General features: G+C 41.7%; 1 protein-coding gene across 2 annotated transcripts in view; it reads left to right on the top strand.

Annotated features, from left to right (window-relative positions):
* Positions 1-12840: 12840 nt before the first annotated feature.
* LOC123749953 (annexin-B12) overlaps positions 12841-24903 on the top strand; it is a 34932-nt gene continuing 22869 nt past the window's right edge. The window contains exons 1-2 of one of the 2 annotated variants that reach the window (XM_069304870.1): positions 12841-12998; positions 15958-16134. In XM_069304870.1, the coding sequence (XP_069160971.1) occupies positions 12990-12998; positions 15958-16134 (186 nt within the window). In that variant the 5' untranslated portion in view covers positions 12841-12989. Of the gene's footprint in view, positions 12999-15957; positions 16135-16194; positions 16219-24903 lie in introns of those variants that run through there. The other variant, XM_069304871.1, reaches the window with a different exon arrangement.

Here is a 24903-nt window from a genome sequence, read left to right as displayed (position 1 = left end):
CTCACACACCTCACACTCTTAACTCTCTCATAATCACTCTCACTCTCTTACTCTGTCACTCTTACTCTCTGTCACTCTTACTCTGTCACTCTTACTCTCTGTCACTCTTACTCCTGTTACTCTTACTCTCTGTCACTCTTACTCTCTGTCACTCTTACTCTCTGTCACTCTTACTCTCTGTCACTCTTACTCTCTGTCACTCTTACTCTGTCACTCTTACTCTTTGTCACTCTTACTCTGTCACTCTTACTCTCTGTCACTCTTACTCTCTGTCACTCTTACTCTCTGTCACTCTTACTCTCTGTCACTCTTACTCTCTGTCACTCTTACTCTCTGTCACTCTTACTCTGTCACTCTTACTCTCTGTCACTCTTACTCTCTGTCACTCTTACTCTCTGTCACTCTTACTCTCTGTCACTCTTACTCTCTGTCACTCTTACTCTCTGTCACTCTTACTCTCTGTCACTCTTACTCTCTGTCACTCTTACTCTCTGTCACTCTTACTCTCTGTCACTCTTACTCTGTCACTCTTACTCTCTGTCACTCTTACTCTCTGTCACTCTTACTCTCTGTCACTCTTACTCTCTGTCACTCTTACTCTGTCACTCTTACACTGTCACTCTTACACTCTGTCACTCTTACTCTCTGTCACTCTTACTCTGTCACTCTTACTCTCTGTCACTCTTACTCTCTGTCACTCTTACTCTCTGTCACTCTTACTCTGTCACTCTTACTCTCTGTCACTCTTACTCTCTGTCACTCTTACTCTCTGTCACTCTTACTCTGTCACTCTTACTCTCTGTCACTCTTACTCTCTGTCACTCTTACTCTCTGTCACTCTTACTCTCTGTCACTCTTACTCTGTCACTCTTACTCTGTCACTCTTACACTCTGTCACTCTTACTCTCTGTCACTCTTACTCTCTGTCACTCTTACTCTCTGTCACTCTTACTCTCTGTCACTCTTACTCTGTCACTCTTACTCTCTGTCACTCTTACTCTCTGTCACTCTTATTCTCTGTCACTCTTACTCTCTGTCACTCTTACTCTCTGTCACTCTTACTCTGTCACTCTTACTCTCTGTCACTCTTACTCTCTGTCACTCTTACTCTCTGTCACTCTTACTCTCTGTCACTCTTACTCTCTGTCACTCTTACTCTGTCATTCTTACTCACTCTCAGTCACCCTTACCCATTCATACTCACTCTCTCACTCTTACTCTCATACTCTTACTCTCAATTACTCTTACTCTCAATCACTCTTACTCCCAATCACTCCTACTCCCAATCACTCCTACTCTCAATCACTCCTACATTCATTCTTACTCTTACTCTTACTCCCAATCACTCTTACTCTCAATCACTCTTATTCTCATTCTTACTCTTACTCTCACTCTTACTCTTACTCCCAATCACTCTTACTCCCAATCACTCTTACTCTCAATCACTCTTACTCTCAATCACTCTTACTCTCAATCACTCTTACTCTCATTCTTACTCTTACTCACTCTTACTCTCAATCACTCTTATTCTCATTCTTACTCCTACTCCCAATCACTCTTACTCCCAATCACTCTTACTCTCAATCACTCTTACTCCCAATCACTCTTACTCTCAATCACTCTTACTCTCAATCACTCTTACTCACAATCACTCTTACTCTCATTCTTACTCTTACTCTTACTCTCAATCACTCTTATTCTCATTCTTACTCCTACTCCCAATCACTCTTACTCCCAATCACTCTTACTCTCAATCACTCTTACTCCCAATCACTCTTACTCTCAATCACTCTTACTCTCAATCACTTTTACTCTCAATCACTCTTACTCTCAATCACTCTTACTCTCACTAACTCTCAATCACTCTTACTCTCACTCTAACTCTCAATCACTCTTACGCACTATTACTCACTCTTTCTCTCAGTCATCCTTACTCACTCTCATACTCACTCTTACTCTGTCACTCTTACTCTCTGTCACTCTTACTCTCTGTCACTCTTACTCTCTGTCACTCTTACTCTCTGTCACTCTTACTCTCTGTCACTCTTACTCTCTGTCATTCTTACTCTCTATCACTCTTACTCTGTCATTCTTACTCTGTCACTCTTACTCACTCTCAGTCACCCTTACCCATTCATACTCACTCTCTCACTCTTACTCTCATACTCTTACTCTCAATTACTCTTACTCTCAATCACTCTTACTCCCAATCACTCCTACTCCCAATCACTCCTACTCTCAATCACTCCTACTCTCATTCTTACTCTTACTCTTACTCCCAATCACTCTTACTCTCAATCACTCTTATTCTCATTCTTACTCTTACTCTCACTCTTACTCTTACTCCCAATCACTCTTACTCCCAATCACTCTTACTCTCAATCACTCTTACTCTCAATCACTCTTACTCTCAATCACTCTTACTCTCATTCTTACTCTTACTCACTTTTACTCTCAATCACTCTTATTCTCATTCTTTCTCCTGCTCTCACTCTAACTCCTACTCCCAATCACTCTTACTCCCAATCACTCTTACTCTCAATCACTCTTACTCTCAATCACTCTTACTCCCAATCACTCTTACTCTCAATCACTCTTACTCTCAATCACTCTTACTCTCAATCACTCTTACTCTCAATCACTCCTACTCTCACTAACTCTCAATCACTCTTACTCTCATACTCACCCTTACTCTCAATCACTTTACTCTCACTCTTACTCATTCTGTCACCCTTACTCTCACTCTTACTCACTCTCAGTCACTCTTACATATACTCACTGTTACTCACACTTACACACTCTCTGGCACTCTCACTCACCTTCAGTCACTCTTACTCACTCTTACCCACTCTCGCTCACTCTTACTCACTCTAGTTAATAAGAACATGCCAATATAAGACAACAAAACGTTTTCAGATTCTTTCTCACCACTTTCCAGCAACTTTTATAATTTATATAAATTATCTTAGGGAATAATACATAAATTATATATTTAAACATGATATTAGTGTTTAGTGGAATGCATAAGGAGTCAAATTGTGTTAAAAAGAGCGATTTTTAGAAAATTTGGAAAACTACTTTTTTTTGTTCATATTATAACTAAATGGATTTTAAAGGTTTCACTCAGCCAATATATATCATTCACAATTTATTAATGAATTTTACAAAAAAACACCATAAATTTTATATTTAAACATGTAAAAACTATTTGTTTTACATTTGGAAGAAAATAATTGTAGAAAAACAATTTATAATTAAACCTTTGTGTTTGGATTTTTTGAGTAAAAGTTTCTCAAAGGCTCTCCTGCACCATTCTCAATGCAAATCATTCCCACACCTATGGGAAGAGATAGGCGAACGTTGTGTAGATGATTTGTGTTTGCTGGGAAGCACAGACTAAATATAGTTGTAGTTTCTTAAGTAGAAATTCTCATGACTAGGCTTGAGCTAGTTAGTGACACATATATTATTCTTTTGTGCTGACCCTATCAAGGGTGGGATTAACCATTTATTGTGTAATTATTTATTGCATATTTCTATGTATGTCTTTGAGTGTTACTGTAAGTCCACTACCCATCCGAGGCTGATTTAGAAGAGCTAAGCTGAGGAACACCTGTAGTGAGACCAAGGTACCACTCAAATCTTAGTTGCTTATTATTAGGTAGGTAGCTAACCTCTAAATGAGGTAAATTACAACCAGCCTCAAGAAAAACCAGGCTGTCAATACTTATACCTGCTCTACATCAAGGAGCAGACACCATAGCTATACCACTAGCTACATAAGCCCTATCAGGCTCCATTTACCGCAAGAATGAATCCTCTAGAAAGGAATGCAAGATTCTTGAGAGCTCTTCAAATCCGCCTAGGAGACCTGCTTATGAAATGTCATCTCTGTGTAGAAACTGGCCCAGGTGACGTCTACAGACTTGCAAGTTCCATAAGGAACGCCATTCAAAAATATGATCATGTAAAGACTGTAATCGAGTCCCACCGGAATTTACTCCAAGTCGGTCATACTGTCTCAGACCACTTACGTCTGACAGAATCGGATCTGGATAACTATGAACTTTACGTTCAAACCAGGTTAGACCGATATAAGGAGGTGTTTGCGAGACAAGGTATTCCCGAGTGGATAGAGCCGATCATTAATAGACCTACACCTGAGTCAACACTCAGTTCAGATGAAATACCTGAACTACCTCAAGACGAGGAGAATCCTCTAATCAATACTGATCACTGCACAGGATCCACAACTGAAGTTCAACCTTCATTTTCTAACCTCTCATCTAATACAGCTTCATGTGATGATTTGTTTACAGAGTCTGATCAAATTTCAGACCACTCTTCTCAATGTTCCCTGGATTCTATAAGTTCAATACATAAGGCTACGGAATTAACTAGCTTATCACCAGAACCCAGAGAAACAAGTGAAGCTGCAGATGAAACAAGTGAAACTGCAATAATCAGTGAATCTGAACCAGAAAATGATAAAGCTAATGCTGCAGCAGCAGTAGAAGCTGTAATCAAAGCTGAGGCTAAACAAGAAGCCTTAAGCAACACAAGTAATGGTCACAATTGCTCACAACAGGCTTCTAAAGTAAGTGCTAACAATGAGAAGACTATTATAAACCTTGTGCACCAATTATTAAATTTATCTTCACCAGAACAATCAGTTGACTCTTTACAAGCCTTTAGTTTCCAGCTTGAGTCACTGATAAATTCTTTCAGTAAAGAGGTGGATCACCCAACTACTGAGTGGATGACTAAAATTATCATCCAAAGAAAATTGTCTGGTGACACTCTTAATAAATTATATGTATGCCAGAATGGTAATACCCTGTCAATGCAGGATATATTTACAGGTTTGCGTAATATGAGCAATCATACAGCAGACCAAGCAATTAATGCTAAATCTGAATGCACCAAAACTGTACCTACATCAGTTTCCTTACCTGAAACTCCTAAAGTGACACTGTCACTAGGTAACAAAGGTGCTAATAATCAATGTAACCAAAATCAGTCAAACACTGATTCATCAGTGAGGCCTAAGAACCCCACAGGTGCTCCTAAGAGACCTAATAGTCCAAAGAGCACTCCTAATAACTCCACAGGTGCTCCTAAGAGACCTAATAGTCCAAAGAGCACTCCCAAGAGCCTGTTAATGGTTCCCCAGAGTACACCAAGTACTCACAAGAGAATAAATAACAAGCAAATGCAAGCAGCAAAACCATCACCACCTGCAAATACTGTTTTACCTAAACCGGTAACCCCTAAACGATCTGCAGGATGGGGAATGTGCTTGTTTTGCAATCAAAAACATTCTCTGTACAAATGTACTAATTATCCTAATAGAGACACAAGAGTCAGACGACTCAAACAGTTACACAAATGTACTAGGTGTCTCAAACCACATAATGTTAACAGCTGTGAAACCCCTCTGAACACCTGCAATAGGTGTAGAAGGGGCAAACATCATGCTGCACTGTGCAAATCAGTTAGGACTAATTATGTCAATCCTAGAATAGGACGTAGAGAATCTACACCAGTACAGTGCTGCAAGGTGCGAGATGTGTACAGCATAACTTCACAAGCATCTCAAGTGGATGCTGCTTTGCCTACTGCCCAACTTCAAGTGAAGAACAGAGGAGCCAAGATCACCATACGTGGACTATTTGATCAAGGTTCCCAGAGAACTTTCATTACTCAAAGGGCAGCAGAGGCACTTAATTTACAACCAATAGGGCAGGTAATATTAAACTTGTCAGGGTTCATGATAAATCGAGGAACCCAGGAATACTCAGTAGTTCAACCGCTTGTACGACTAGGTAGTCATGCCAAGGCTGTCCAAGCCATTGTTATAGATCAAATACCTTTAGACTTAAATATTAAGGGTCTGGGGTACACAGCCCACTTCCTGCAGGAACGTGAAATTAATTTGGCTGACAACAAGTTAACGTCTGACCGCCTTAACCATGTAGATGTACTAGTAGGAGCCGACTACTATTACCAGTTCATAACTGGACATGTTAAACGATTGGGAATGAATATGCTCCAATCTGCAGGTGGCTACTTACTTACTGGTAAAGTTCTGAATGTGAACAAGCCTAAGCCTGCCAACAATAATAAATTAGTCAGCAGTAAATCAATTCTCCAGCAGCAAGCTAAAAGGAGAAACACAGCTGAGTAATAAACTCAGATTGAATGTAGTGCAATTGATACTCGCCGAGATGTTTCATAGCTCTCAGTGAAAATCAATGGTCCGTACTCAAACAAGTACAAGTCACAGCGACCAAACTATTGAATTCACTGTCGACCTAGAATTATTCTCGACAAGTAGTAATTGACCACACTCAGTCTTCCTAGGTAAATTGTAATGTTGGGCTAGGGAATCTAGTATTTCCTAGGTAATTAATAATGTTAGGCTAGAGAATCTAGCACTCAATGCCACTGGCATTTCCTGAATTTAGTAATAAATTCACTAGGACCACTGGTCCACTATACTTGCGCTTAAAGGTTTGCCAAGAAAACCTTCTTAATACCATGTTTTCTGCACTAAGAGTTAGTGATAAATACTTGCATCAATTGTTTGAGTTGTTTTTTCTTTCGTTTCTGCTTATTTAGTGTAGGAGCGCAGCACGAACAAACTTGCAAACTTACTAATAAGTAAGCGAATTTACAGAGAACTAATATGTTTAATGCATTATCGTTAAACATCAGCATTGTTAATTAACATGCTTCATGAGCTTAATATAGCTCACCTTAGAATTAACGTAATAATATGAGTGCTTGTTCCCCATGCGTATACGAGCTTAATATTGCTCGCCATGACAATCAAACGCTTTAATGTTCACCATGCCACGAGCACTGCTCATCATGATAATTGAATGATGCAAAACTCCACCTCGTTAATTCGAGTTCACTGAACTCACCCTGTTAACACTGTTAACGAGCTCACTGCAGCTCACCCTGTTAGCACTGCTAACGAGCTCACTGTAGCTCACCCTGTCAACACTGTTGACGAGTTCACTGAACTCACCCTGTTAACACTGTTAACGAGCTCACCCTGTCAACACTGTTGACGAGTTCACTGTAACTCACCCTGTTAGCACTGCTAACGAGCTCACTGTAACTCACCCTGTCAACACTGTTGACGAGTTCATTGTAACTCACCCTGTTAGCACTGCTAACGAGCTCACTGTAGCTCACCATGTTCACGAGTTCAATATAGCTCGACCAGTTAATGAGCTCAATACTGCTCACAATGTTAATTCGAGTACATTTTTGCTCACAATTAGCTTAGTCCCGTACTTAGGTAGGTTAGAAATTCAAACCATTTATTTAGGTAGGTTTAGGGACTTTAGTTAGTGTCAACTGAGTACTAGCCTAATCTGTACTCACCATTAATTGCAGTTGACTATACTTATAGAGACTGATTTAATAAACTCCATTTCCTGTAAAGGTGATTTCGTACTAACCAGTTTACAGTGTCAAGCCTATGAGCTGCCATTTAATTAGCTCATAAGTCAGAATGACTAGGCTACTAATCTCACTGTCGACTCAGAATTTTCCTTGATTTTTAATGAATAAACTTTTCAGTTCTCTACTTTTCCATTATTTTAGCTAGTTAGCAAATTAGTTGTACCATCAGTCAGCATGACTACTGCACGGCAGTGCACATTAAATTCAATTTCCTCATTTGAATTTGAGGTGATCATGATGCTGCGTGATGTTATTGTCTAGTAACTCAATAGTTACAAGTCACAGCGACCCTAGACAGTGACCTTACTGTAGTGTCATAGTCTCCTTGATCTTAAATGACTAATAATACTTTACTGTATAATCATACAATAGTGTTATCAGTTCTTAGGAACTTATTCTGAGTTTACCTATGATTCAGCAGCTACGTAATACACCATTACCTGTCACTGCGACCCTAGTTGTTGAGTTTATTGTGAGCTTTAGAGGGTTCCTGATTACCGATAACTTAATCATTTAATGTTTCAATATTTGATACATGTTTCCACTAAGGGAAACTACAAGCCTATTATAGTTCTCAACTAAGAGCAATTCTTTAATTATTGTGTAGGCTATAAGTAACATGTTTCATTTGACATGTAAATAGCAAGACTCAAGTTTCTTGTAAGTCCTTGATAAATACGGGACGTTCGTTATGTGTGTACTAACATACTAACATTTTGACATACTAATGTACTAATATTAATATCAACTTCGGGATAGGTCAGTACTCCACAGTACACTACGACCCTAGAATCCTCCCCCCGGAGTTATGTTGGACATTTCCAACACCGAATACAACACTGTTGTCTTCTCATTAACTATTACTAATTCTACTAATCATTGTAGTAAGTAAAATTAACACAACGTAGAATTCACATGTACTAATAATTTCATCTGTGCAATAGCCTAGAATTCTCACGTCACCCGACGCCAGTATTGCGTCAGATTTTATTACAATAAACACATTATATCCAATGTATCTGAGAATTGAATTCGATTCTCTATAACCAAGGCGTTCTGTGTGATAATTAATTACAGATAAATTGACTTCCAACTAAAAGCCGAATAGAGCGTTAGAGTCATAGCAGTTATCTAGTAATAAAAAATTAACGTCACAAGTGAATGCCATGGAGAGACCTTAATTCCTCTCCATTATATGTTTACTATCACTGAACTGGCAAATAATAATATTTCACTCTTCTAAATAATAAACCCGTCCTGTCTCGAACCTTTCAAGCACAACTGCGAGAAATACTAATATTCATGATAATAATTTGTCTAATGAACGCGAGACGCGGAGCGGGGAAGGAGAGCAAGCTAGTACACGTGTTGAGAAGCTCTCGAGCGGACCTGTTCGCGTCGTGCTCACGAGGAGACGCCATTACCCAGCCATCAGGGTAAACGCTATCCATCCTCCAGAAGAAAGTCACCACTGTGAGGCGTGAAAGGCCTTGCAGACAATATCTTCAACTGGTGTCAGTGTCACATAAGGAACCTATCAATTCTGGTTCTTTGTGATTCCACGTGACCGGCCAGTGAAGCACGCCATTATCCAGGATAGGTGAAGCCAGAGCCTGGGACGCGAATTTCGGCAATCTTAAAACTTACACAGTGCCCATATTAGCTAAGTATCTTATCCTTATTTGATGCATCTGATAGGGTGTAGAATTGTAGCTGGGTGATTTGTCGTGACGACGTATACCAACACCAAACTACAGGTCAATATCCATTATCTACTATTAACATTAATTTCTTGGACATAGAAATTCAGTAGTTTAATTAGTTGCTACTGTAAATATTTGTTTTGCAGCACGTGAGAAGAATTCTCCTAGCTGTCCTCTCCCATGTCAATCGAATCCCAATCGTCATCCAGTCGAGCCCAGGAGAATCAGAGGAAGCGTCGTGACTTACTTTAAGGAATCGTCATTAAGCTAAGATTCCTTTGTATTCCTTTAATAATTATCTGGAATTATTTACATGCAGAACTCTATTTTGGATTGACATGTGTTTATTGTGATTATCATTATTATATTCATAATCTATGTTCCCATTAATAATAATGACATTGATTTCACAATTATTCATAGGATTAGATTATTATAACTTGGATTAGTGAACGAACCACACTAGTTCCTGGACGTACTGAGTTCCAGTAATAACCCCCCAATGTAGGTGTTTGAGGTTTGATTCATTTAATTATACAGCCCATTAATTAATTCTATGATCATATTCTCTAGTATTTTATCCATAGTTACTGGTTCATCTAGGAATTATCAAATGATCATAATTTCTCAGTTTCCCTCTTTACTATAAAAGCGGGTGGTCCTTCGTAATTTAATTTACTATATTAATATTTAAATAATTAGATTCAAGCCCCAAATGTCCCACAGGTTGGAAGTAAATATGAAATTTTAAATAGACTAGGGATGATGGTATTTTCCATTAGGTTTCAGGGTCACTGTTGTAACGCAAAACACACGACTCATAGACCGGCTTTTTAATCCCCTTGAACGTGCCTGTGCAGGAACGCTGCACGGTTTGCTGGTGACGTCATTGTCAATTAGCGATGCCTGTGCATGGGTCACTGGGGTAACGAAAAACATGTATGACTACGAGGGACCTTTTAATCCCCTTGAGTGAAATTTATGGACTATAAGGCAATCACACGCTGGGGTAACGAAAAACAGGCAGGACGGATCTGGGCCCCACAAAAATGTAACGAAAAACAGGCAGGACGGACAGGGGCCCTACAAAAATGTAACGAAAAACAGGTAGGACGGACCGGGGCCCTACAAAAATGTAATGAAAAACAGGTAGGACGGACTGGGGCCCTACAAAAATGTAACGAAAAACAGGCAGGACGGACCGGGGCCCCACAAAAATGTAACGAAAAACAGGTAGGACGGACAGGGGCCCTACAAAAATGTAACGAAAAACAGGCAGGACGGACCGGGGCCCTACAAAAATGTATTGAAAAACAGGCAGGACGGACAGGGGCCCCACAAAAATGTAACGAAAAACAGGCAGGACGGACAGGGGCCCCACAAAAATGTAACGAAAAACAGGCAGGACGTCGAAAAAAGCAAAACGGCCCCTGTCCGTCCTGGTTTCTACTACTGGTGTGTCTGTGTTGGTGCGTCTGTGTTGTGTGTGTTGGTGTGTCTGTGTTGTGTGTTGGCGTGTCTGTGGTGTGTGTGTTGGTGTGTCTGTGTTGTGTGTGTGTTGGTGTGTCTGTGTTGTGTGTGTTGGTGTGTCTGTGTTGTGTGTTGGTGCGTTTGTGTTGTGTGTGTTGGTGTGTTTGTGTTGTGTGTGTTGGTGTCTGCGTGTTGTGTGTGTTGGTGTGTCTGTGTTGTGTGTTGGTGTGTCTGTGGTGTGTGTGTTGGTGTGTCTGTGGTGTGTGTGTTGGTGTGTCTGTGTTGTGTGTGTTGGTGTGTCTGTGTTGTGTGTGTTGGTGTGTCTGTGTTGTGTGTGTTGGTGTGTCTGTGTTGTGTGTGTTGGTGTGTCTGTGTTGTGTGTTTTGGTGTGTCTGTGTTGTGTGTGTTGGTGTGTCTGTGTTGTGTGTTGGTGTGTCTGTGGTGTGTGTGTTGGTGTGTCTGTGCTGTGTGTGTTGGTGTGTCTGTGTTGTGTATGTTGGTGTGTCTGTGTTGTGTGTGTTGGTGTGTCTGTGTTGTGTGTGTTGGTGTGTCTGTGTTGTGTTTGCTGGTGTGTCTGTGTTGTGTTTGCTGGTGTGTCTGTGTTGTGTGTTGGTGTGTCTGTGTTGTGTGTGTTGGTGTGTCTGTGTTGGTGTGTTTGTGTTGTGTGTGTTGGTGTGTCTGTGTTGTGCGTTGGTGTGTCTGTGTTGTGGTTGCTGGTGTGTCTGTGTTGTGTGTTGGTGTGTCTGTGTTGTGTGTTGGTGTGTCTGTGTTGTGCGTTGATGTGTCTGTGTTGTGGTTGCTGGTGTGTCTGTGTTGTGTGTTGGTGTGTCTGTGTTGTGTGTGTTGGTGTGTCTGTATTGTGTGTGTTGGTGTGTCTGTATTGTGTGTTGGTACGTCTGTGTTGTGTGTGTTGGTGTGTCTGTGTTGTATGTGTTGGTGTGTCTGTGTTGTATGTGTTGGTGTGTCTGTGTTGTGCGTATTGGTGTGTCTGTGTTGTATGTGTTGGTGTGTCTGTGTTGTGCGTGCTGGTGTGTCTGTGTTGTGCGTATTGGTGTGTCTGTGTTGTGCGTGTTGGTGTGTGTGTGTTGTGCGTATTGGTGTGTCTGTGTTGTGCGTGTTGGTGTGTCTGTGTTGTGCGTATTGGTGTGTCTGTGTTGTGCGTGTTGGTGTGTGTGTGTTGTGCGTGTTGGTGTGTGTGTTGTGTTTGCAATGAAATTGAGTTGATAAAAGTAGAACTTATTCAAGACTCGTAGGAGATAGGCTTCCTAACGTGTGGGGAATACGATTCTGATTCGCATGAGATACGTGTCCATATGTGATGGTTTACGATCCTCAGATTCGTAAGGGATGAGCTTCAATGTGTGTTGGGTTACGATCCTCAGTTTCAAAGGAGATATGCTTCAATGTGTGATGGTTTACGATCATCAGATTCGTAATAAATTAGCTTCGATGTGTGTTGGTTTACGATCTAAGGCTTCATAGGAGATAAGCTTCAATGTGTTTTGCTTTACGATCCTCAGATTCGTAAGAGATAGGCTTCAATGTGTGTTAGTTTACGATTCTCTGAGTCATAGAAGATAGACTTTAATGTTTGTTGGTTTACTATCTGAGGATTCGTGAGAGATAAGCTTCAATGGGTGTTAGTTTACGATCCTCAGATTCAAAGGAGATAGGCTTCAATGTATGTTAGGTTACGATCTGATAATTCATTGAAGATAGGCTTCAATGTATGTTCAAACGTTCCATCAAACGTCTAAATGTGCAAAATACGTCAATATGCAGACTAGTATATGTATGAACGAAAAAAAAACGCATTTAGAAAAGACATTTCTTGCAAACATTTTTTTGGCTTTGTGAAATATATTAGAAGTGAGATATAGAGAGAAAGAGTGAAATATGGCACAACGACATTGTTATAATATTCACAACATATTTAATTTTGCTCCAGATCATTTATATATAAAATTTGTTTCTGGACGCTTCTGCGATCTGCGACTTTTGGCGCCATTAATGACAGGGCGCAGTGGTGCAACGTCTTAAATATTCAAATTATGTGAATTTCATGTGTGTGTGTTCATCCTATATGAAATCCTATACTGTATTTCATATAGGATGTTTAGTTTGGTTTTGAGCTTGCATGCATGTTGTAGTGTGAGACTACATGCTCCTGTATGACTTAGTCGAGTAATAAACCATCTTGTGCAATTTGAATGTCGAGAGGACAGGAGTGTGGCAGCGTGGCGTCGAGGCGTCAGTTGCTGCTCAGCCTCGACGGGAGACGGACGCGTCGAGTCTCTCTCTCTGGCCTCTCTGCCTTATCCTCCACTAACTTCAATCATGGAAGAGGTAAGAGGATATTCCCTTTCCGTTTCTATGAGAAATGCATTTACCTTTGTTTTAAGTAGAGACCCCATGATTGTGAGGCGTTACCGCCTGCTGGCGCACATAGTAACATTTATCCTCCTGAAATTATTACAGATAAAGCAAATTGTCTATATGTTAACCTCGTGTAAATATTAACTGAATGTTTATCATCGAAAAAAACACATAGTCTCTTGATTAACATTACAAATATTTGGTATAATTTTTTTGAATATGTAGATTCCTAATTGATTACATTATCATTAATACATAATATTTACAAGGTAAGTATTACATTGTAATTAAGACTGCGAAATCTCATTTTTTATGATCTAATACCACCATAAACTGTTTATGTCTCGGATATATGTTTTCTTTGTCATTTTATGTAAATAATTATAATTGTATAACGTTTTGGTCTGCGGCTCAAGTTGTGAGGTACCAATACCCCAGCAGGTCCTGTATAGTGGTACTGGGGACCCCTGTGGTTGTGGGGTACTCCAGCAGGTCCTGTATAGTGGTACTGGGGACCCCTGTGGTTGTGGGGTACTCCAGCAGGTCCTGTATAGTGGTACTGGGGACCCCTGTGGTTGTGGGGTACTCCAGCAGGTCCTGTATAGTGGTACAGGGGACCCCTGTGGTTGTGGGGTACTCCAGCAGGTCCTGTATAGTGGTACAGGGGACCCCTGTGGTTGTGGGGTACCCCAGCAGGTCCTGTATAGTGGTATAGGGGACCCCTGTGGTTGTGTGGTACCCCAGCAGGTCCTGTATAGTGGTACTGGGAACCCCTGTGGTTGTGGGGTACCCCAGCAGGTCCTGTATAGTGGTACAGGGGACCCCTGTGGTTGTGTGGTACCCCAACAGGTCCTGTATAGTGGTACAGGGGACCCCTGTGGTGGTGGGGTACCCCAGCAGGTCCTGTATAGTGGTACTGGGGACCACTGTGGTTGTGGGGTACTCCAGCAGGTCCTGTATAGTGGTACTGGGGACCCCCTGTGGTTGTGGGGTACTCCAGCAGGTCCTGTATAGTGGTACTGGGGACCCCTGTGGTTGTGGGGTACTCCAGCAGGTCCTGTATAGTGGTACTGGGGACCCCTGTGGTTGTGGGGTACTCCAGCAGGTCCTGTATAGTGGTACTGGGGACCCCTGTGGTTGTGGGGTACTCCAGGTCCTGTATAGTGATACTGGGGACCCCTGTGGCTGTGGGGTTCCCCAGCAGGTCCTGTATAGTGGCACTGGGGACCCCTGTGGTTGTGGGGTACTCCAGCAGGTACTGGGGACCCCTGTGGTTGTGGGGTTCCCCAGCAGGTCCTGTATAGTGGTACTGGGGACCCCTGTGGTTGTGGGGTACTCCAGCAGGTACTGGGGACCCCTGTGGTTGTGGGGTTCCCCAGCAGGTCCTGTATAGTGGTACTGGGGACCCCTGTGGTTGTGGGGTACTCCAGCAGGTCCTGTATAGTGGTACAGGGGACCCCCTGTGGTTGTGGGGTACTCCAGCAGGTCCTGTATAGTGGTACAGGGGACCCCTGTGGTTGTGGGGTACCACAGTACCCCCAGCAGGTCCTGTATAGTGGTACAGGGGACCCCTGTGGTTGTGGGGTACTACAGTACCCCCAGCAGGTCCTGTATAGTGGTACAGGGGACCCCTGTGGTTGTGGGGTACCACAGTACCCCCAGCAGGTCCTGTATAGTGGTACAGGGGACCCCTGTGGTTGTGGGGTACTCCAGCAGGTCCTGTATAGTGGTACTGGGGATCCCTGTGGTTGTGGGGTACCCCAGCAGGTCCGGTATAGTGGTACAGGGGACCCCTGTGGTTGTGGGGTACCAGTTCCCTAGCAGGTCCTGTATAGTGGTACAGGGGATCCTTGTGGTTGTGGGGTACCACAGTACCCCCAGCAGGTCCTATATAGTGGTACAGGGGAACCCAGTGGTTGTGGTGTACCCCAGCAGGTCCTGTATAGTGGTATAAGGGACCCCAGTGGTTGTGGGGTACCCCAGCAGGTCCTGTATAGTGGTACAGGGGACCCCAGTGGTTGTGGTGTACCACAGTACCCTAGCAGGTCCTGTATAGTGGTACAGGGAACCCCTGTGGTTGTGGGGTACTCCAGCAGGTCCTGTATAGTGGTAAAGGGGGACCCCAGCATGTCCTGTATAGTGGTACAGGGGACCCCAGTGGTTGTGGGGTACCAGGGGACCCCAGTGGTTGTGGGGTACCAGGGGACCCCAGCAGGTCCTGTTCAGTGGTACAGGGGCCCCCTGTGGTTGAGGTGTACCACAGTACCCCAGCAGGTTCTGTATAGAGGTACAGGGGGACCCCCTGTTGTTGTGTTGTACCACAGTACCCCAGCAGGTCCTGTGTATAGTGGTACAGGGGACCCCTGTGGTTGTGGTGTACCACAGTACCTCAGCAGGTCCTGTATAGAGGTACAGGGGACCCCAGTGGTTGTGGTGAACCACAGAACCTCAGCAGGTCCTGTATAGTGGTACAGGGGACCCCAGTGGTTATGGTGTACCCCAGCAGGTCCTGTATAGTGGTACAGGATACCCATGAGGTGATGTTGGGATTGTGGGGGGGTACCAGAGTACCGCAGCAGGACCAGTATAGAGGTACTGGACAACCCCCCCCCCCTCCCATGATAAAGGGATGGTAGTGATACCATACTACCAAAGGTCCAGTATATCATTACAGCTAATTACGTTGAGTGGACACGGATCGAATTTGCATACGCAAGTTTAATCCCAATTGTAGGAACGTCATGTGTGCGAATCGACCTTCAGCCCTTCACCCCTATGTTACTCCATATTAGTGATGTGTGTTACTTGACAGATCCTCACCGTGCGGCCCTTGAGCAACTTTAGCCATGTTGTGATGTGTCTTCCTTGACAGATCACTGTGTGGCCCTCGACCAACTTTACTCATGTTGTGATGTGTCTTTCTTGGCAGGAGATCCCCACCGTGCGGCCCACACCCGACTTCAACCCCAACGCTGATGCTGAAACAATAAGGAAAGCCGTGAAGGGAATAGGCACAGATGAGGCTGCCATAATCAGTGTTCTTGCAAACCGGACTTCAGATGAGCGCCAGATTATTATAACCAAGTACCAAGAGATGTATAGCAGGGTGAGTCTTGCCTCCACTGTACCAAGGTACACTTTACTGTATTTAGGCACTCGAATAACTAAGCACCAAGAGATGTATAGCAGGGTGCTACCACTCTACCAAGCTGGACTTTATTTAGGTACTCAAAATAACCAAATTATCAGTTTGATGGCTAGGCAACTCTTAGACCAAACTACACACACACACACACATGCACCTTACGACACTGGAAGACAGAAGAGTAAGGGGGAGACATGATCACAACCTACAAAATCCCCAGGGGAATCGACCGGGTAAACAAGGATAAACTATTCAACACTGGTGGGACGCGAACAAGGGGACACAGGTGGAAACTGAGTAACCCACATGAGCCACAGAGACGTTAGAAGGAACTTCTTCAGTGTCAGAGTAGTTAACGGATGGAATGCATTAGGCAGTGATGTGGTGGAGGCTGACTCCATACACAGTTTCAAATGTAGATATGATAGAACCCAGTAGGCTCAGGAATCTGTACACCAGTTGATTGACAGTTGAAAGGCGGGACCAAAGAGCCAAAGCTCAACCCCTGCAAGCACAAATAGGTGAGTATATACACACACACACACACACATTATGAACATAAAGCCAATGTGTCGGGGTTATGACCACTTTGTCGGGGTTATGACCACTGTGTCGGGGTTATGATCACTGTGTCGGGGTTATGACCACTGTGTCGGGATTATGACCACTGTGTCGGGATTATGACCACTGTGTCGGGGTTATGATCACTTTGTCGGGGTTATGACCACTGTGTCGGGGTTATGATCACTGTGTCGGGATTATGACCACTGTGGGATAATTACCTGGGATAGATAATATGAGAACTAAAATATATGAATTCAAAATTAAGAGCATGCACCACTGAGAAAAAATATAGCCTTATAGAATATAGATACAAAGATCCTCTTGTCCTGTCTGTACATGTTCCTACAGCTCACTATTATAGTTACTTAATGACACCAGGATATTGATGGCTCAAACACAATGTTGCTGTTGGTATTTAGACACATTAGCATTGTATTCTATTCACTGGATTAAATCTTAAAAAACACATTACAATGACTAAATACTTGTTCTGTTCTAGCATTTCAAAGATCTGAACACTCTCTGACTCTGAAGGCTCTAGCCTAGCTCTTAAAACAGTTATGGCAATTAACTGAGATTTTACTTAGTAATTATAAAATTAACTAGTTATATTATTCCAACGAGATTTTAATTGATTTATAGATTCTATGCAAGCAAATGTTATTAATTGGTGTTAACTATGATGATTGATAATTTATGCTGATTAGATTATTATTATTAGTTTATAATTTAGCTTATCTAAATAAGAATTATTATAGGTGCAGTACAAGATCACAGTACTGCATATGAATATAAGATCACAGTACGTACTGCACATGAAGACACGCTCACAGTACTGCTCATGAACACAAGATCACAATACCGTACTTGAACACACGCTTCACAGTACTGCATATGAACACAATCTCACAACACTGCACATGAACACAAGCTCATAAGTACATACCCAACCATATTTGTGTACTGTACATGTATATGTAAGCCAGTTCAGACACAAGTGCACATACGCACATTGTGGGGATTTAATTGTGGGAGCAATTTTAAGTTTATTTGATCAGTTATGAAATTTAAGATAAATATTGATTTAAGTAAACAAATTTGTTTTAACTTAATTTGAAGCAGTGGACTGTATTTTACAGCGCACAACTAATCCCTCACAAACTTTGGGGGTTTATAATTGAGAAATTAACTAGATTAGAGTAAATTACTTCATTAAGTAAATTAATTAAATCTTACTATTTTATTCTATTAAATTAATTGGTTTTAGCACAAGCAATCTGCCTGTCCAATGATTCTGGGAGAGGAACCAACAATATTTTACTTTGCTTCAACATCTGCATGCTGTAATCTTCCCCCCCCAACGCAGAACGTTGTGATTGTCTGGGTCAGTCCAAAGACCCAAGTCATTAATGGTTTTTGGTGGGAGGTTTTCATAGTCCTCACCATAGGTTTGCACTTAGGCGTGTTTAATCCAGTACTTAAGAGCACCCGGAAACTTGTGTTTGATACCTAATCTTCGTAGCAAATCAAACTCCGTTTGGGTGACTCTGGTAGTATATTTAGTGTAGAGTACCAAGTACAGTCAGTGAAGTCAAGTGTGTTCTGTATTTTCAATGGGAGCAGTGACAATGGTCACTATGACTTTGTGACTTTTGTTGAGGCCACTGGTCACTGACTAGCCACCGTGGCCTGTGGAACCATATCTCGGCTTTAGTTAATTGCTTCAATGTCAGTTCTCAGATAGATAATCAGCTAGGTTCTCCTTAGACAACATATATAAGCATTTATATCCAGCTGGTAATTCTCTTAATTTCTTTAACGCAGTTACTGACATAAGGCGTTTTTGCTGTTATTGTTGTGTACCTATTGAAGTACTGCTCCATAATCTGACCACACCACAGTCTGTTGGGTGTGGATGTTTGTTAATGTTTTGATCAGATAACGAGCCAGCCTCACCCCTAGTAGTAAGGCTGTTAGTTCTAGTTGTGGCAAGGACCGCTTCTTTATCGGTACAACTTTTGCTCTGGAAGTAAGCAAATTTGCTTGCTCGGTGGTGACCAAATTGGCTGCAGTGCCATATGCTCGTCCGGAAGTGTCGCAAAACACATGGAGACTAACTTGTTGGTCTTCATTAGTGTTTGATCAAGGGAACTTAACAGCCTCTAGGGTATTCAAATCCTTTAATAACCTCATGCCATTTTTCCTAGAGTTTAGGAGTCAGAGGATCATCCCAGCCTATTTTCTCCAGTCAGCATACTTGCATCAAAAATTTTTCCTTAATTGTTAGTGGGCCTAATAGTCCTAAGGGGTCGAAGGGTTTGCTAACTTGGGAGACCAGTTTCCTCATAGTTAAGTTGGAAGTTGAAGTTTTTCCCTGATTTAATAGGAAGTTGATTAGTTTGTGTTTCCCATCCAATGTCAAGCATCTTTATTTGTTGGTTTGAAGGTGCTTGATAATCAGGAAATTCTGATTCTATTAAGTTATTCGAGTGATCATTATTTGAAGCCCACGATTAGAAAGGCATATTGGCTCCCAGTAACTCTCGATTAACTTCATGGTAGATATTAAGCAGTTCTTGTTCACTCCTAGTTGTCCCTTGGAAATTTTTGACATAAAGATTGGCGCTAATGTTGTTTTTATAAGGGCTAAGGAACCTTTAAGTGCATGTCTAAAGTAGCCTGAAGCAGAAACTGTGAAGAAGTAGCCCCAAATAATACCGAAGCAAATCTGTATGTTATCAACTCACTGTTGGGATCATTAGGATCCTTTATCCTAAGGAAATTTAGTATAGTTTCTGTACTTCCCTTGGAGGCCTTGCTAATGTTGGTCATATATGCAGAAACGCCTATACAAAACTTCAATAGCCTTTGGGTTGGTCTAGGGCCAGTGTGCAGGCAGTCATTCAACGAGACACTATATGGTTTTCCATTCGCACTGCAGTTAAAGGCTATCACTCGAGTAATAGCTGAGGCTTTCAATACTGCGTAGTGGAGGGTAGATAATGTTCCTTCTTAGGGTCGTTGTTTTTCACGACTTTATGAATTTATTACTTAGTTGTTGCTGCATGATTTCATGGTAAAGTTGGAGTTGCTCAGGTTATCTTTGCAAGCATAACACCTGAGACCTCAACTGGTTTTGGGCCATGAAATAATTAGTAGGTAGCTGTGGATGGTTAATGCACCATGGTAATTGGACCCAGTATTGATTGTCTGTATAAAGTACTGACTCTAGTTAGTCTAGGTATCATCAGGAGTCTGTTGTTCAGGAACAATTCTTAAGGTGGCTAGACCCCATAATTTGTGTACTAGGGATCAAGCTCATCCTCAGTCATGTCTGAAAGTTAATGGTGACTGCTCTTGGCCTAGTTATGCAACCATCACTGTATTTATTTGTTGTCTACAGGTATTCACCTAGTTGTGCTTGCGGGGGTTGAGCTTGCCCGCCTCTCATCTGTCAATCAATCAACTGTTACTAACTACTAACTTTTTTCCACACACACACACACACACACACACACACACACACACACACACACACACACACACACACACACACACACACACACACACACACACACACACACAAAGGTAAAGGTATGCTACTAGACTAGTCCCAGAACTAAGAGGCATGAGTTATGAGGAAAGGCTGCGGGAAATGCACCTCACGACACTGGAAGACAGAAGAGTAAGGGGGGACATGATCACAACCTACAAAATCCTCAGGGGAATCGACCGGGTAAACAAGGACGAACTTTTCAACACTGGTGGGACGCGAACAAGGGGACACAGGTGGAAGCTGAGTACCCAAATGAGCCACAGAGACGTTAGAAAGAACTTTTTCAGTGTCAGAGTAGTTAGCAAATGGAATGCATTAGGAAGTGATGTGGTGGAGGCTGACTCCATTCACAGTTTCAAATGTAGATATGATAGAGCCCAATAGGCTCAGGAATCTGTACACCAGTTGATTGACGGTTGAGAGGCGGGACCAAAGAGCCAGGGCTCAACCCCCGCAAGCACAATTAGGTGAGTACAATTAGGTGAGTACACACACACACACACACACACACACACACACACACACACACACACACACACACACACACACACACACACACACACACACACACACACACACACACACACACACACACGAACACCACGAGCGTAGCTCTCATCCTAACTACACTTAGGTAATTACACACACACACACAATAGGAAGGATAAGAAATTTAGATGATTGTCATGCCCTTCAAGAAGACCTGGACAAAATAAGTATATGGAGCACCACCTGGCAAATGGTAATTTAATGTTAATAAATGTCATGTTATGGAATGTGGAATAGGAGAACATAGACCCCATACAACCTATATATTATGTGAGAAATCTTTAAAGAATTCTGATAAAGAAAGAGATCTAGGGGTGGTTCTAGATAGAAAACTATCACCTGAGGACCACATAAAGAATATTGTGCAAGGAGCCTATGCGATGCTTTCTAACTTCAGAATTGCATTTAAATACATGGATGGCGATATACTAAAGAAATTGTTCATGACTTGTTAGGCCAAAGCTAGAATATGCAGTTGTTGTGTGGTGCCCATATCTTAAGAAGCACATCAACAAACTGGAAAAGGTGCAAAGACATGCTACGAAGTGGCTCCCAGAACTGAAGGGCAAGAGCTACGAGGAGAGGTTGGAAGCATTAAACATGCCAAAACTAGAAGACAGAAGAAAAAGAGGTGATATGATCACTACATACAAAATAATAACAGGAATTGATAAAATCGACAGGGAAGATTTCCTGAGACCTGGCACTTCAAGAACAAGAGGTCATAGATTTAAATTAGCTAAACACAGATGCCGAAGAAATATAAGAAAATTCACCTTCGCAAATAGAGTGGTAGACGGTTGGAACAAGTTAAGTGAGAAGGTGGTGGAGGCCAAGACCGTCAGTAGTTTCAAAGCGTTATATGACAAAGAGTGCTGGGAAGACGGGACACCACGAGCGTAGCTCTCATCCTGTAACTACACCACTTAGGTAATTACACACACACACTAGTGTGTTTGTATCAGTTAGTGTCAGTGAGGTGTGGGCATCTTAAGATTCATTACTGGACCTGTAAGAAATTTGCCGCCTGCAAACTAGCAGGTTCATTCCCTGCAATTTAATTCAGTTAGTGATGTATTTATGGTATAGTACCAATGTTAGTGAGGTAATCGGATGTAATTTGTGAGCCTGCCAATTTAATTACCTTTTCTTTGAGGAATGAGGCAGTACCTCCAAGACTATTTGCATACAAGTCTTACGGAATTTTGTCTACCACAATTAATAATTATTGCCAGCATTACCCTGCTCATTACAAGGTAACAATGGTTAATACTGGCCGGATATAACCGCCCAAATGTACAAGTGGTTGTACCTCCTGGTAGGTTTGAGGTCCTGTATTAGTGAGGAACCCCATAAAGTTCAATTGAACCTGGGTCACAGGTTTAAGATGACGATCTTCTGGGACCCCTGATCGAACAACCCTCTGGTGTAAATCTTGGTACTTTGTTAAATTTAGCTGTGCAGTGGGTAAAGTCGCAATTGTACTGGACTGAGTTGATAGGCACTAATCTCCTGACATACCTTACAGGTACGTCAGGACTGTACAGTGGTGGAAGCTTTATCTTCCTCCAACTTAGGGTTTGTAAACTTTATTTTGGAGTCTTTGCACTGTACTGTGTGATGTTGACCCTTGTTGCAAATGCATAATGGGGTCTCACATAAGGTGGTGTTATGTGCCTTCAGGCACGTCGTGCATATCTGCAACTCCTTTAGCCGCTTGACACGAGTGGTCCGGTCAGGGTATGTTGTGCAGTGGTAGATGGAATGTCCCTCTTGGCAGAATAAACATGTCTGCCAGTCTGCAGCCCCTTTAGTGTTCACCGCCTTGGGTGACACGGTGGTAACTGTAGACTTCGAGGGTGACTACATAAGTACCCACACTGGTAAATTTCCTCTTAGGAGGAGGTGATGGTTTTTTAGTTTTCACCGATTTCTCGGGAGAAATCTTTCCTGTGGTAGATTATATTTTATTGTGGGCTTTCAACCTATTAACCGTCATTCATAATTCCTCAAACATTTCTTCTTCGAGAGAGAAAATCTGTTTTATAATGTGAACAGATGTTAGCCAGAACATCTTTAGGGAGTTTCCTTTGGATGTCTAGTTTGAGAGACCACCTTGATACTGAGTGTTTTCACTAGTGACTCCACTTCTAGTCTAAAGATTTGAAGGAAGTCTGGTCTGTTAGTAGGTGGAGCTAAATCCACTAACTGATAATAGAGACTTGCTATGCTTATATCTTTATTTGAATAGTTGTCATGTAACAACTTAATTGCTATATCGAGGGACACGGGGTAACCTTCTTGGTCTCCCCTTTGAGTAGGCATTGAAGGTAGATAAATTTGGTTATTTTAGAAATGGAAGTCTTTGAGGTTAAACCGAGTCTCAAATTATATTCAAAAAGCATCCCAACTTTCTTCATCCAGTCCAGCAAAAGTTAGTAAGTCACTTGCTGGTAATCGAGCTTCTAACCGAGCTGTATTGGATGGGGATACTGTGACTGTTGGTGCTGTTTTGTGTTGAACAAGCATCAGTAGGAATAGGTCTAACTTGCCTTCTGTATTATCTTCATACAGAGCCAGGTCAGACATAATTTGCTCCAAGTCATCAACATCAGTGTCGCTGGCTAGGAGCTCAGTTTGGTAGAATTCGATCATTCATTTTATCTGATTGAACTTACTGTCAGCCATCCTAAGTGATATCTCCAGCTGCTGATAATCTCCCGGTCTGCAGCCCCTTTTGTGTTCACCGCCTTTGTTGATTTGCCTGGTTAGATGACCCTTAAGTGCTACTAGATCATGTTTTGATTTCTCTGGGTCAACCATGGTGACTGATTGGCTGTATGGGTTGGCTCATAATATCTGAGTTCATAAAACTAGGGGTGTTTGCTCATAAGTGATAAGCAGACAATGCAAGGATACTGTGGTTATAATCAGGCACTAGTCCTACTTCCTTTCTGAGATTGGCAAATTAATAAGTAATTTAATATATTTACACACAAGTTGAGAAAAGTGATAATTAGACAGGGTATGCTATGACGTGCTCTACACTCACTGGTGTAGAGCACGTCAGGTTAGCTCGTTATAATCACCATCAGTAGGGACAGTGGCACCTCGTACCACTCAAACGTGCAAATGAGTAAGTTATTAATATTGTATGATGAAACATTATTTTATTTTAAATTTAATTTGAAGCAGTGGGCTGTTTTTTTTTTTGCAGCTCTACACAACTAATCCCTCACAAACTTGGGGGTGGGGTTATATTCAGAAATTAACTAGATTAGAAGTAATTACTTCATTAAGTAAATTAATTAAATCTACTAATTATATTAATTAGTTCTATTCTCAATAAAAATATGAAACAACTTAGTTCTTCAAGGAGGATGATGTTCAAGATGACGGACGTGTCTAAGTTCTGGCATCTCTCGTGTGGACGAACCCTACACTTCTGCTTCAGTGTCATTGATAAATTACTTGTCAACAAATTACATTGTAAAATTGTACAAATATCGTTGGGTTTAATTATTTGTGAATCAAACTGAAATTAATAATTAATTAATATGATAGGAATTTACGCTCACCAGTTAGCTGGTGTTTGCCTGCGCCATAACCAATGATATTATTATGTTAGATCGCACTCGTTTAGAACCAAATATACATCACCAGAAGAACATTTATTCCAGGAGTCGACGTGGGTGAATATGACTGGATAGCACTTGAAGAACAATATGAATGTTAAAACTTTCGAGTTAACAGCCAACACATCTGCTCTATCTCCCGGTCAAAAATGGATTCTTCGCCATCCTCCGTAACTCGTTTTCTTTACATGCTAAAATTTATACATTTAGAGAAAGAGTGGATATTGATTTGCATTCTTTGCCGTATGATTAAATGAAATTCATATAAATAATATACGCATAAATCAGTCTTCAGACTGTAAGCTTTAATGTTTATGTGTAGAATTTAATTTGCTGTTACTTAATGTTTTGGTGACATGAGTGACATTTTCTTTCATAATGAGAGGAGGAATTAATTACAATTCTTCCTATTTAAGAAAAATTTAA

The sequence above is a fragment of the Procambarus clarkii genome, chromosome 53 (genome assembly GCF_040958095.1).
Source record: "Procambarus clarkii isolate CNS0578487 chromosome 53, FALCON_Pclarkii_2.0, whole genome shotgun sequence".
Taxonomy (NCBI): Eukaryota; Metazoa; Arthropoda; class Malacostraca; order Decapoda; family Cambaridae; genus Procambarus; species Procambarus clarkii.
The sequence above is the reverse complement of the archived record's forward strand: the minus strand, read 5'-3'. Positions and strand labels throughout refer to the sequence as shown.